Raw genomic sequence first — 13,590 nt, 5'->3', positions numbered from 1 at the left:
GGGAGCGGAGGGGCTGTGGGCACCTGGAAGGAGGCGGGAGTGAGGGCAGGGCCGGAGGGGGCAGCACCACCTCAGAGGATGCCGCTCCCTCCCCCGAGTGTGCACGCATGGATGCATGGGGACTCCCTCTAATGGGGTCGCCCCATCCTGCTGGCTGACAGCTCATTTCAGACTCTGGGAGACGGAGCGCCTGAGAGCTGGTGGTCAGGGCAGCCCCTCGTGTGTCCCCTCACCCTCCTTCCACTCAGACAGCCCCTTGCCTCAGTGCCACCTGCCAACATCCTGGTCCCAAGGGCGAGGTCCCTAAACCCTACCCTACACCCTCAGACTTGGATTTTTCTGAAATGACTTCATGTAGTCCAAGGATTGTAATTGTAGCATATATATTTTTTGGTTGTGATAAAGTGTTCTATGGCTGGAGCGATAGCACAGTGGTAGGGCGTTCGCCTTACAAGCGGCCAACATGGCCGACCCGAGTTCGATTCTTCCGCCCCTCTCGGAGAGCCCGGCAAGCTACCGAGAGTACTCGATATGCCAGACACAGTAACAACAAAGTCTCCAATGGAGACGTTACTGGGCCCGCTCGAGCAAATCGACGATCAACGGGAGGGCCTTTACCTTTACCTTTACCTTAAAGTGTTCTACATATTAAAAAAAATCATTCATTTATACATTTATTTGCAAGTTAATTTTTTTTTTTTTGGTTTTTGGGTCACGCCTGGCGATGCACAGGGGTTACTCCTGGCTCTGCACTCAGGAGTTACTCCTGGCGGTGCTCAGGGGACCATATAGGATGCTGGGAATCGAACCCGGGTCGGTTGTGTGCAAGGCCCTACCCGCTGCACTCTCTTCAGCCCCTGCAAGTTAATTTTTATTGTAAGTAAAACATTTTTTTTAAAATTGAAGTAAAAAATATTTTACAAATCCAGAATTCTTAGGTCTAACTTTTTTTTTAAAAATGATTTTTAAAAAAATTTTTATTAGTGAGACACCTTGAGGTGCAGTTGCAGACTTACAAGTTTTTGTGCTTGGGTTTCGATTATACAATGATCAAATACCCATCCGTCCACCAGTGCCCGTCTTCCACCGCCATGGATCCCAGTATCCCTCCCACCCCCATCCTCCCCATTCCCCCCTGCCTCTGTGGCAGGGCATTCCCTTTTGTTCTCTCTCTCCTTTTGGGTGTTGTGGTCTGCAAAAAAGGCATTGAGTGGCAATAATGTTCAGTCCATAGTCTACTTTCAACAAGCATCTCCCATCTGGGAGAATCCTCCAAACACCCTTTATTTCGTGCTCCCTTCTCTATCTGAGCTGCCCTTTCCCCTAGAATGCCCGCCTGGCCTCTAAGTCATGGAGTAATCCTCCTGGTACTGATCTTGGCTATTCTTGGGTATTAATCTCCTATTTTGTTACTTTATGTCCCCCAGATGAATGCAATCTTTTTATGTCTATCCCTCTCTTTCTGACTCATTTCGCTTAGCATGATACTTTCCATGTTGTACCAGTTGCATGTAGGGTCTAACTTTTGCATCATATATTCACCCAATATTAGGAGTGCATCATATGTTATTTCTGAAACATTGAGGAAAATGTAATGAATCACTATCATAGCAGTGCATATGTATAGCATTTTTATAAACATGATAGGCATGTTATATATAAATTATCTAAGAATACTTTAAAACATTTTTTTTTTTTTGCTTTTTGGGTCACACCTGGCAATGCACAGGGGTTATTCCTGGCTCTGCACTCAGGAATTATTCCTGGCGGTGCTCAGGGGACCATATGGGATGCTGGGAATCGAACCCGGGTTGGCCGAATGCAAGGGAAACACCTTACCCCCTGTACTATCGCTCCAGCCCCTCTAAGAATACTTTTACTTTATTGTATTACTCAACAATTAAGGTACTGTAGTTTACATTATTTCCTGACTTACTGACCAAGTCTCTGAGATGAGGTGGGTGACAGTGTCAGTGTGGGGACATGATGCTGAGGCCACAGGGTGTGGGAACGAGGACGCTGAAGCTGCATCACCTGGGACCCAGACACTGGTCAGCACAGTCATTTCAGATAGTTGGGAAAGGAGACCCTCAGGGACGGAGACCCCAAGGGTGGGGACACAGGGCAGGGGTCCAGGTGGGAATGCTCAGCAGAGTCTGTGTCGGGGCTGTTTGGGAACATGGGGCAGGGGTCTGGGTGGGGACGCTCAGCAGAGTCTGTGTTGGGGCTGTGTGGGCATGTGGGGACTCAGACCCGCGGCCCCACAGTCTGAGGAGATGGTTCACTCACCTCGTGGCCTGTCCTGGAGACGCACACAGACAACGGTGTGTCCTCAGGGCCCAGCTCAGGGATTGGTCATCTCTGTGCTTGGGTTGCATCCCCGGGAGGGCAGTTTCCTGTCACTGCAGTGGCCACCTCTGCCCAGTGACAGGTGCTGACGCCATGAAAGCCAGAGCAACTGAGAGCAACAGCGGAAGCGATGTCAGGCGTGGGTTCAAGCGCACACTGGCCCAGGACCAGGGGCTGCAGCAGATGAGCCACACCGGGGTCAGGGCTGTGGGGGGCATCCGGAGAGAGCGGGGCTCCCCCAGCTCCCCAAGTCAGGCCTGGCTGCCGTGTGGCCGTTCCTGCTCTGAGTCCAGTCGTGGCTGTGTGTGAGGGATGCGCTGAGGCTGGGCCGTCCCCTCGGCTGTCCTTATTATCAGCCTGGAGCTCGGGAGCCACTGTCGGGTCAGCCCTAGGGCACTGGGTCCCACCCCAGGGACGCCTCAGCTGTGCCTCGGGAGTCGGGCATGGCAGAATCATTTCCTCAGCCAAGCAATTACCAACAGTTTCTGACACACCTGGAACCTGAATCAGGTGAAGGGAGACTGAAACCATTTTGTGAGGGTGGGAGAGCGCTATTCCTCAGGCTCAAGGGTACATTACGGTTACTGGATGAACTGTTGGGAGGCACTTTTCCGAGTTCTTGGTGATCCTATGACCCACTGTTTCCTAGTCCTCAGGGAGCTCTATCCTGGCCCACTGACCTCAAACCCAGATTCAGTCTGACCCCCACGATGAACCAACAAGTGTCCCAGCAGCAGATTAACTGCTGGGGCCATGCAGAGGAGCTGGGGGATGGGAGTGGGAGGAACAGCAGATGGGGCCAGGGGCTTGTTCAAGTGCAGACCCTGGGCTGGTCCCTGTGCCCACATTGGCAGTTGTTGGGCACCTGGTCCTGGCTGGGTCCTGTCTGCAGGGGTGAAGGAAGCCGAGTGAAGAGTGGAGTCCTGGGAAATGTGGGTGCTGATGGCTCCACCATGAGTCTGTTCTCACCAGCCGGGGAGGCCAGCTAGACTCAGAGTGTGCAGTCATGGTGTGAACCCAGCCTACAGCAGGACATGCCTCACTCACGGGCATGAGCCCGCAGCTTCCCAGGATGGGCCCGGCTGTGCCAACAGGCTGTGCCCTGCAGGGTTCCCCCCGTCAGACCCCACAGTGCTGCAGGCCCTTTAGGATGGATGGTTTGCAAACCCTAGCAGGGGTGAACATCTCGGGAATCTGCTGGCAGGTGGGCAGCTTCCCCAAACCCGCAGGGTGAAGTGAGTCAGAGACTTAACTTTCCACAGTGATTGTACTTCAGTGATATGTTCATCCAGAGGAAACGGAGAAATAGATTACCCCTCTAAAGCCACTTCCTGAGCTCCTCCAAGCATTCTGTGTTGTTAGGACCTTCTGCAGGACAGAAGATCTCTCTCTCCATCTCCCTCATTCTCCCCCCCCCTCCACTCCCCGCCTCTCTTTCTCTCAGTATTTCTGTACATGTATCAAGTGCTGATTTAGCCCAGCACTTTCTGCCATCTCACATGTCCAAAGGCTGTCATATTTGTTAGATCATAATAGATACCACATCATGTAAAATTGGAGCCGAAAGTGTACCTCTGTCATCTCCATGCTCAGCATTTCTGAGCTGCAGACAAGCAAGAGTGACAGTTATTGACAGGAATGGGTTCTGCATCCTGCAACCACACTTTCATCCAAACTGGTCTTCCAAATGAAGAACCCGTGTGGAGCAAGTCAGTGTGGTGAGGTGGTACATCTGACTCTTTCTGCCTACTAGGGGCTGAAACAGTTCTGTCTGCTCATGGTGACGCTCTCTCGCACAAGGAGTTGGGTCCTGCAGCAGACATCTCAGGAGCGGAGTCGCTGCTGACACTCTCGTAATAACAAGGAGTTTTGTCTGAGTGTGTGGCCCTAGCACAGTGCTGCGGGGACACGGGCCCACAGCACTTGGCCTGCCCCGCCCCGCTGGGTCTCTCCCTGCCCTCTGCCCCCCTGCATGTGCTGCAGCGCCTGTGGGGGTATGAAAGGGGCACCAGCACCACCCCAACCCACTCACCCCCACAGCAGACCGAGGCACTGTGTTTCCAGAATCTTCGTGACTGGGCCCCACTCCATGGACAGGATGGGTCCAATCCCTCCCTCCCTCCCTCGCCCAAAGTCTAGCGGTCGATCCCTCCTCCAGACAACCAGTTGGGTCCTGCTTGGGCCGGGCATAGGACTGCAAAGACAGACAGCCATGCCCCATATGTACCCACTGGCACAGCTGTGCCTATGGGCATGCAGGTGAGTATCTGTGACTGTCTCAGAGCACTGGTGAGGGTGTTTCCTGACTGCCTGGGAGACAGCTCCCTGGGCCACGCTTGGCTCTGTCCCGCTGGGGTGTCTGTGCTTAGAGACGGGCCCAGAGCCTCTCTATGGTGGTCATCAGGCCTGGTTATGTGGTGAGTCGGTTGTGATGTTGCAACACTGAGAAGGGATGGCCTGTGCTGGGTGGGCACCGACCAGGAGGCTGAGGGAAGTGTGGAATGTTCCAGATGGAGGGGAAGGCTGTGAAATACGCTCTACACCTGCAGAACCTCATTTCCATTTCCTTCGTAACACTGTGTGAGCTGGGCGATAAGCCTTGGGGGTCTGGCAGGGGAGATGCTGAGGTCAGGCGTCTGTGCCTGCCGGGACACTGATGGTCAGTGCCACACGTCCAGATGCAGGGCTACTCCTTCTGGACCCCAAGTTCCCTCTCTGTTCTCACTGTCTGTATTTCTGACTAACGGTGAACTAATTAGCCAAACATTTTCAACATGCAGAAATAAAGGAATGGGTCAGTGCTGGCTACAGACATGTCCATGAGGCAGGGCTGGTGTCCAGGTGCTGGTGGGCAGCCTGGGTGCCTCCCATAGGTGGGATGGGGTACCAGGCACCCGCTCTTGGTTTAGGGCACACTCCATTGCCAGGCTGTCCCCCCAGAGCCCCACCGGCAGGGGTCCTGACCCAGAGGTGTAACAACAGAAGCCAGATCTCTCCAGGTGGCCCCAGGGAGCCCGTGCCTGGCCCCCAGGGCAGCACCCATGGGCACCCATCATAGAGGTGCTTTTCCTTTGTGCCCGATATGGTGTACAGAGGCCCAGGGCGCTCCTGGCCACTCCTGGCCATTCCCTGGCAGGACTGAGATGGTGGTGTTGCTTGGCCTGTGCTGCCCAGGGCCCCTGCTGGTGCATGGACACCCCTGGGACCCTCCAGGTGAAGCCTTTGGACCCTCCTCCTTGGCTGCACCAGGGGCAGCCGAGGTGAGGCGAGTGCCCACACCCTTTCACGTCTCTCCCACCAGGCTGGTGCTCCAGCAAAGCTGAGTGCACCTACTGACCTGTTCATCATGGAATGCGCAGCCACACCCAGGCCCCTCTCTCAGATGGACAGAGGCACAAGATGACAAATGCATCTCATCACACCGGCTGGTTCTTCATGTTGTCCTAGAAAACAATGTCTTCAACCTTACCCTAAACTACTCCAAGAGAGAAATGTCCCCTCTGTGGTTTCGTGATGTTTAGACTTTATCAACTCACATTACAATGGATGAGGTAAAAACGGGTGCTTAGGACAGAGACAAAGATCACGTATCAGTATCTAGTGGGGTTTACTTCAGTGGCATCAGGGTGCTTCAGCATATGCAAATCAATGCACCACATGGACAAAAAGATAAAGATCAGATCATCACATCACTAGGCACAGAGGCAGCTTTCTGTGAGATGCCACACCCATTCATGATAAAAATTCTCACCAAAATGGGGGTAAGAAGGAACCTGCCAGGGTGTAGACACAGTGTAGGCCACCTAGAAGGAACCAACAGTCACCCTCAGAGTCTATGGTGAAACGCTCCAAGCTTCAGCTCCGAGGCAGCCATCAGACAAGCCCTATTTCCCAACTGGGGTTCAACAGCATTGGAAGGGCCAGACAAGACCGATCGGGCCAGGTGAGACCAGAGGGACTCAGCCTGGGATTCCCCTCGATAGACACAGAAAACCCTGCAGACCCCACCCGAGCCTTCTGGAAGCAGCGCAGAGCATGCGGGCTGCAGGTGACATGCCACACAGTACGCAGTGGGGCCGGAGAGACTGGGTGGGCTAAGGCGTTCGCCCTACACACGCTGACCCAGTTCCGCTCTGGCATGGTGATGTGGTGCTTGGCACAGACCCAGGAGGAACGGGTCTGCAGAGGCTCAGGTGAGACCTGACACCACACTGATGCAGAGAAGGAATGAAGTGCAACTCTTCGGGATGACAGACATGAGAGAGAGCATGGCCAGTGGGGGATGCCCAGACCTGGTCAGAATCCCTCAGAGGAGCCACCATGACAGAGAGCAACAGTTCGATCACGTGAAGCTGAGTTTCTGGGCTGCGCCAGGGGCATCCCCAGAGCGGAGAGGCACCTCGCCTCTGGAGAAGCCAGACTGTCACTTCAACACTCTCCGAGGAAGCCCCACAGCAGGGCCCAGCCTGAAGGGCACTGGGGTCAGCACGTGGGGGCTGACACTGCCTAACTCCCAGGAACAGGAACCCTGCTCTGTGCCGTGACAAGGGTCCATCCGACCCTAGTGCAGGCGAACAAGTTCATATGATGTTCCCATTGTGCTGGGCATGGCACCTCCTTTGGAGCTCACAGGGGCATCAGCAAAGATGGAGAGAAGCACAGGGTGAGGGTGATCAGACGGTCTCTCTCTTTCTCTCTCTCTCTCTCTCATTCCCTCTCTCTCTTTCTCTCTCTCTCACACACACACGGTTCTTACATGGGCTCTGAGCCCGGGGTCCCACCTGCCACACAGCTCACCTGGCAAACACGAGGCTGCACATGGCCCCCAGGAGCAGGAGGCAAAGGGTTCTCATGTGTCCCAAAGGTTTCAGGACCATGCAGAGTGCTGATGCAGGAGGAACGGAGGGGTCTTAGGGCACCAGCGGTGGCTCCTTCCAGGGCCAGGCGGGATCACGACGAGCTCCCTCAGTGCTGACTGGGAGCTCGCATCCAGCTCCAGGGTGAGGTGGATCTGCTGGTGCCGCGGAAACTTGGCAGGGTCTCTTGCCTGGGCTGCCTTCAAATTCTCCTGAGTGACAGAGGTTTGGGAGACTCCCTGTGGTGCTCAGGGCTCAGTCCAGGCTCTGCACTCAGGGAGCACTTCCTAGGATGCAGGCAGGATCATTTGGGGCACTGGAGATTAAACTGCGGTGGCAATAGGCAAGGTCTGTGCTTCCCTGCGTGCTCTCCTGGTTCCACATGGAACCCCCAGCACAGAGCGTTTATTCTCTCCTTTTGCCCTCAGAGGACTTATTTCAAACAGAAAACAGCCTCGGCAGGACGGCTGTTACCAAGTCTTGTGTTAGCTCAAGACCCGCTTCCCAGAGAGAGCTCACAAGCCTGGTACAGACTGTGCTGCCAGGGAACAGTGGGATGTACGAAGCAGGACCCAACCATTGCTCAGTTTGTAGCTCACGACAGGGAGAAAGCAGCAAAGAAGAAAAGCATGTGAATACCTATTAGCAGGAATTGTCCCCATTGGAGAAGAAACAGATTAAAAGAGAAAATTCTATCTTCGTTGAGAACACGGTCAGTCAAGAAAATGATGGTGTGGGATTCCAGAGTATCTGGTGAACAACCTGGCCAGCGCGGAGCCGATGTCCCGGTTCCGCAGGCTGTAGATGACGGGGTTCAGGAATGGCGGCGCCATGATGTAGAAGACAGCGGTCAGCAGATTTGTGAGGGACGCTGTGTCTGCAGTGGGCCCAAATACGGCCACTAACGAAGAAACTACAAACAGGACGAGGATGAGCAGTTGTGGGGTGCAGGTGGACAGGGCCTTGTTGCGAGCCTCTGCTGACCGCATCTTAAGCACCGCAGAGAATATTCTCACGTAGGACAGGACCAAGGACGTGAAACAGCCCACGACTATGCCAGCGCTGACCGCGAGAATGATAAACTCACAGAACTGGACCTCCGGCGCCGAGATCCTCATGACCTGAGGGACGTCACAGAAATACTGGTGGATGACGTTGGACTTTGTGAAGGGCAGCCGGAACATGTTGCTCGTGTGGATGCTGGAATAGACCAGACCCGTGGCCCAGGAGCCCCCCGCCGCCTGCGTGCACATCCGGGGGGTGACAGTCAGCCCATAGTGCAGGGGGTGACAGATGGCGACATAGCGGTCGTAGGACATCACCACCAGGAATGACAGCTCAATCGAAGCAAAAAAGATGTACAGGAAGATCTGGGTGGCACATTCAGCGAGGGAGATGGTCGAGCTGCCCACCAGGGAGTTGATGATCAGTTTGGGGACAGTGACAGAGATGCAGCAGAGGTCAATGAAGGACAGGTTGGTGATGAAGAAGTACATGGGGGCATGCAGGCGGGGGTCGGACACGATGGCGCTGATGGTCAGCAGGTTGCCGGCCAGCGCCCCCAGGTAGACCCCCAGGAACAGCGCCCCCTGCAGGAGCTGCAGCTGCCGGGAGCTGGAGATGTCCATGAGCAGGAACTCTGTGAAGGCCGTGAGGTTGTCCATGGGAGCTGAGGGGCCACGGGCACCTGGGTGGAGGTGGGAGTGAGGGCAGGGCTGGAGGGGGCAGCACCACCTCAGGGGACGCCACTCCCTTCCCCGAGCATGCACACATGGATTCACGGGGGCTCCCTCTAATGGGGTTGCCCCGTCCTGCTCATTTCAGACTCTGGAGAGCAGAGACTTAGGGGGGTGGACCATCCTGAGACCTTGGGGACATGGGGCAGGGTCCGCATGGGGACACTCAGCAGGCTCTGTGTCGGGGCTGGTATGGGGACACAGGGCAGCGGTCCGGGCGGGGACGCTCAGCAGAGTCTGTGTCGGGGCTGTATGGGCGTGTGGGGACTCAGATCCGTGGCCCCGCAGTCTGAGGAGAAGCTTCACTCACCACGTGGCCTGTCCCGGAGATGCACACAGACACCGGCGTGTCCTCAGGACCTGACTCAGGGAACATTCATCTCTGTGCCTGGGCTGTGTCCCCAGGAGGGCAGTTTCCTGTCACTGCAGCGGCCACCTCTGCCCAGACAGTGACGGGCGCTGGTGCCATGGGAGCTGGAGCAGCTGAGAACAAGAGCAGAAGCGATGTCAGGCATGGGGTTCGAGCACACGCTGGCCCAGGGCCAGGGGCTGCAGTAGACAAAGCACAGCGGGGCTGGGGCCTGGGGTCAGGGCTGTGTGTGTGTGTGGGGGGGAGATCGGGGCTCCCCTAGCTCCCCGGCTGACGTGTGGCCGTCCCTGCTCTGAGTCCCGTCACGACTGAGCGACACGCTGAGGCTGGGCCGTCCCCTCGGCCGTCCTTATTATCAGCCTGGAGCTTAGGAGGCACCGTCGGGTCAGCCCTGGGGCACAAGGACCCACCCCAGGGACTTCTCAGCTGTGCCTGGGGAGTCGGGCATGGCAGAATCATGTCTTCTCAGTAATAAAGTTCTATAATAACAAAATACTTCACACGACGGAAAGATCAAAGCACAAGTTTGAAGATTCATTATTTCCTATAAATTGTGATAATAGAATTTTTTACATTATATAATTTTTTTACATTAATAAGCTATTTTTCCCCATACAATGGCCGCTTTCAAAAGTGTGTGAAGCACATTTTGTGTAATGGGAGAGCATATAAGTTAAAATTTTCTTTTTCTTTTTGGCCATTCCTGGTGATGGTCAGGGCCTGCTCCTGCTCTGCAGTTAGGAGTCACTCCTGGCGGGGCTCGGATCACCCTATGGGCTGCCAGGGATCGAACCTTGTCAGCTGTGTGCAAGGCAAATGCCCTCCCCGCTGTACTATCACTCAGGCCCTAAATTTTACTAATTTTTAATTTTTTGCTTTTTGTGTCACACCCAGCAATGCTCAGGGGTTACTCCTGGCTTATGCACTCAGGAATTCCTCCTGGCAGTGCTGGGGGGACCATATGGGATGCTGGGAATCGAACCCGGGTCAGCCACGAGCAAGGCAAATGCCCTACCCGCTGTGCTATTGCTCCAGCCCCTTCACTAATTTTTAAAGACCTCAACTGACCTCCTGCTACTAGATTAGGTACAAGGAGTCATAGAGCACAGAGGAAGGAGAAGCAGGCAGCCCTGGGGGCTCTCCTACTGCAGCTGAGGGACCCTCCCCCACCTCTGCGTGCTCAGGGACCCTTCTCAGAAGCCCACTGTCCTGGCTGGGTCCTGGGCAGGGGATAGCATGTCCTGGGAAGTGCTGGTGATGAACACTTGACTCGAGAGCTCAGCTCTTCTCTCCACTGCCAAATATTGCAGAAGGAGCTGCCCTCTTGGACTGTGCCCCCACAGGTCCAGAGCTCTTCCTTCCCTTTTCCTTAGGAAGCGAGTGTGAGGTGGGTCTGAGACCTACAATGACAGGCAGAGGGAGGCACCAATGTCATGTGATGTTCTCTGCGGGACGTCTAGGCGGGAAGGTGTGCGTTCTGCTTCTTTTTATTTTCTGTTTTTGTTTGTTTTTGGGCCACCCCCAGTGGTGCTCAGGGCTCTGCTCTCAAGGATTACTCTGGTGGGACTCAGGGGGCCACAGGGGATGATAGGGACCAAACCCTGTTCGGCCACATGCAAGGCCATCGTCCTCAGCTTTGCAGATTTTACTCCACCACCAGAACCAAGCAGACAACTCAGTCTGTCACTACCACCCCCTAGAGCGAGGTCAGGCGAGCTGGTGGACGGAGATCCCAAGGTCTGGGCACTGGAGAGAGAAAGGGGACCCCAGCTCACTGCACACATCAGTTCTAAGCACAGAGTGAACCCAGCAAACGCCGTCCTGCCAGCCATCCCCGGGCCTCCCGAGAGAGCCCGGCGAGCAGAGACGCACCTGGCGATCCCGAGACTGTGCTCACCTGGGTCTCTGTCCATCACTACTGGTGAGCACCCACACGGCACGTAGGAGGGATGTGACCCCCCAGGAGCTGAAGGTTGGGGCACTTCCTGTCTGTTGTGAAAACCTGAACATTACCAGGTCAGGGTAAAATCTCAGTTGAAGAGATGAGCACAAATCTACTCAGTCCAATTCTTCCTCAGGATAGTGGGAATGTGATGATCAGGTTTTTCTTTCTCTTTGTCCCGGTTTTGGTGCTCAGGCCTCTCTCCTGCCAAGGCTCAGGGACCCTATATGGGTCCACAGCTTGCAAGGTGAGCGCCCTAACCACTGTACCTCTCTCCCGCCCTGGGAAAGTGTTTCTTGATGTTACCCTGAAGTACCGCTAAACAAGAGTGGGTGGGGTCTACAGTTTCCTGTCCTTGCTTCCCCTCTACACTCCAGTGGTTCGCCTTAAGTCATTCCTGCTGCTCGAGACCCATCCAAGCAGGTGGTCACTGAGGTCGGTGGCATGGCCTCTTCCCGCTAGACCAGGGGTGCTGTCTGCTAAGGCTGTGCACGTTATGTAAAGGAAATCCCAAGATGCCCAGCAGGAGAGAGCATGGTGCCTCCACTTGCTGCCTGGATTCTGCCTCACTCTTCTTACGGTCTCTTCAGGGGAAGTGAGTCCTCTCAACGTGAAGAGAACTGTATGCTGAACTCAGGACTTCACTCTGAGGAAAATCTATGTATCTGTGGAAATGTTTCTACAATATGACTATGGGTACCTTCAGAAACTGGGAGACTATTCTGCATGGGCGAGAGGGGAGATCTTTCTAACCTGATAAATGGACTTCTAGCGGAAGCGCCAATGTTTGCTTCAGTCCAATGTGTGTACAACACACTTGTGCACACAGAGCCTTTCATGTGCAGGGACACTGACTGGAGACTCCACTTGGACTCCGTCCCCACAGAGAGGGTCCCTGAGCTGGACATGCAGCAGCTGGTCGCACGGAGAGGAGTGTGTGTTGGGGGGCCGATGCAGAGACCACCCACGAGAAGCCTGGCTCCAGGGACAGAGCAGACACGTGGAGCTTGGGTGCTTGGGTCACTGTGGGTCGAGAGAAAGCCGACAGCTCTCACCACATGCCAGTGTCAGTCAAAGGTCAAAGCAAGATGGCCAAAGTACGACCAGCTTCCAGACGCAACAAGGCAACAGCAAGAATCGCTCATGCCCCAAATAAGCTGTGACAACAGGTGGAGTGGGGCCGCAAACCACATTTGAACTGAACGATCCTGTCGCGGAAGACGTGCCCTGAGGGAGAGCTGCGGTGGAGAGGAGTGGGACGGACCCCTCAGCAATGTCCTCTCCAGACGGCTGGGCCTGGGACACAGCCTGGCGTCCTGTCCACACCGCAGGCCAGCAACACCGACACCAGGAGGGCCCGGCTACAACCACCCAACTTCTGGATGTGCTCATCAGGGGAAGGGTTCAGGCCGCTGTGTGGGAGGAGGGGACCTGGGCATGCGGGGGATGGGAAATTGACATGGCGGTAATATTGGACGGCAGCAAGAACTCAACTATCAATCACCTTGTAAATGACGGTTCTTGAAGAAGAATGGCTTTGTATATGTACATTTATATACAGAGAGAGGAGCCCTAAAGGCAGGGGGAGAGAAACAGCTGGGGGGGGTGCTGTGATAGGGAGCCACCCCACCCCACATGCAGACAGACCACGGCACCCATGCAAAGACAGAGCGAAGCAGAGGTGGACCTCAGCCCTCTGGCATCCCTGAGGGTCACACATGTCTCTTACATGGGCTCTGAGCCCGGGTTTCCACCCACCACACAGAGCTCACCTTGCAGAGACAAGGCTGCACGCGGCCCCCACATATGAGGGCTCAGAGCAGGAGAGGACAGACACTTCCTTGATTTTTCAAACTCAGGGACAATCACTTGTGGTGGTCTGGATACAGAAGGGAAGTGGGTGGTGGTCCTGCTAAAGTATGTTTCCTTCTGAGCCCACGGGGTCACACCCACCTCCCGAGGTGGCGCTCTTCTGGGCCGAGGCCCCGGAGGCTGCTCCAGGCACCAGCGCCAACCCTTCCTGCCTCCCTCTCAGAGTTCTCTGCAAGGGCAAGCACAGGGAGCAGCTCAGGGCTTCAGTCACGTGTGTGAGCCGTGGAGCTCAGTTCTCAGCAGCGTCTCACAACCTTCACAATGCGGAGCAGCTTGGGGAGCGCTCAGGGTCGTGTGGGCTGAATCAGAGCAGTCACAGGGAGAGCAGGAAGGCCGTGAGCTCGGGTGCGCAGGGCACTGGGGAGACAGGCAGTGGGGTCCGGGGTTGCGGTGACTGCCGGGAAAACTGATACGAAACAATGAAGTCAACGAAGGCCTCTGTTCCCTTGTCTTCACGGTAGGACG

The 13,590-nt window shown here is 55.3% G+C and overlaps 1 protein-coding gene across 1 annotated transcript; it reads right to left on the bottom strand.

Annotated features, from left to right (window-relative positions):
* Window positions 1-7,918: 7,918 nt before the first annotated feature.
* Window positions 7,919-8,869, bottom strand: LOC130021587 (olfactory receptor 14I1-like). The gene has a single exon (XM_056112342.1). It carries the CDS (start codon window positions 8,867-8,869, stop codon window positions 7,919-7,921), a length of 951 nt encoding a protein of 316 aa, XP_055968317.1.
* Window positions 8,870-13,590: the final 4,721 nt, after the last annotated feature.

The sequence above is a fragment of the Sorex fumeus genome, unplaced genomic scaffold, assembly GCF_029834395.1.
Source record: "Sorex fumeus unplaced genomic scaffold, SorFum_2.1 ptg000017l, whole genome shotgun sequence".
NCBI classification, from domain to species: Eukaryota; Metazoa; Chordata; class Mammalia; order Eulipotyphla; family Soricidae; genus Sorex; species Sorex fumeus.
This window is presented reverse-complemented; position numbering and strand designations above follow the sequence as displayed.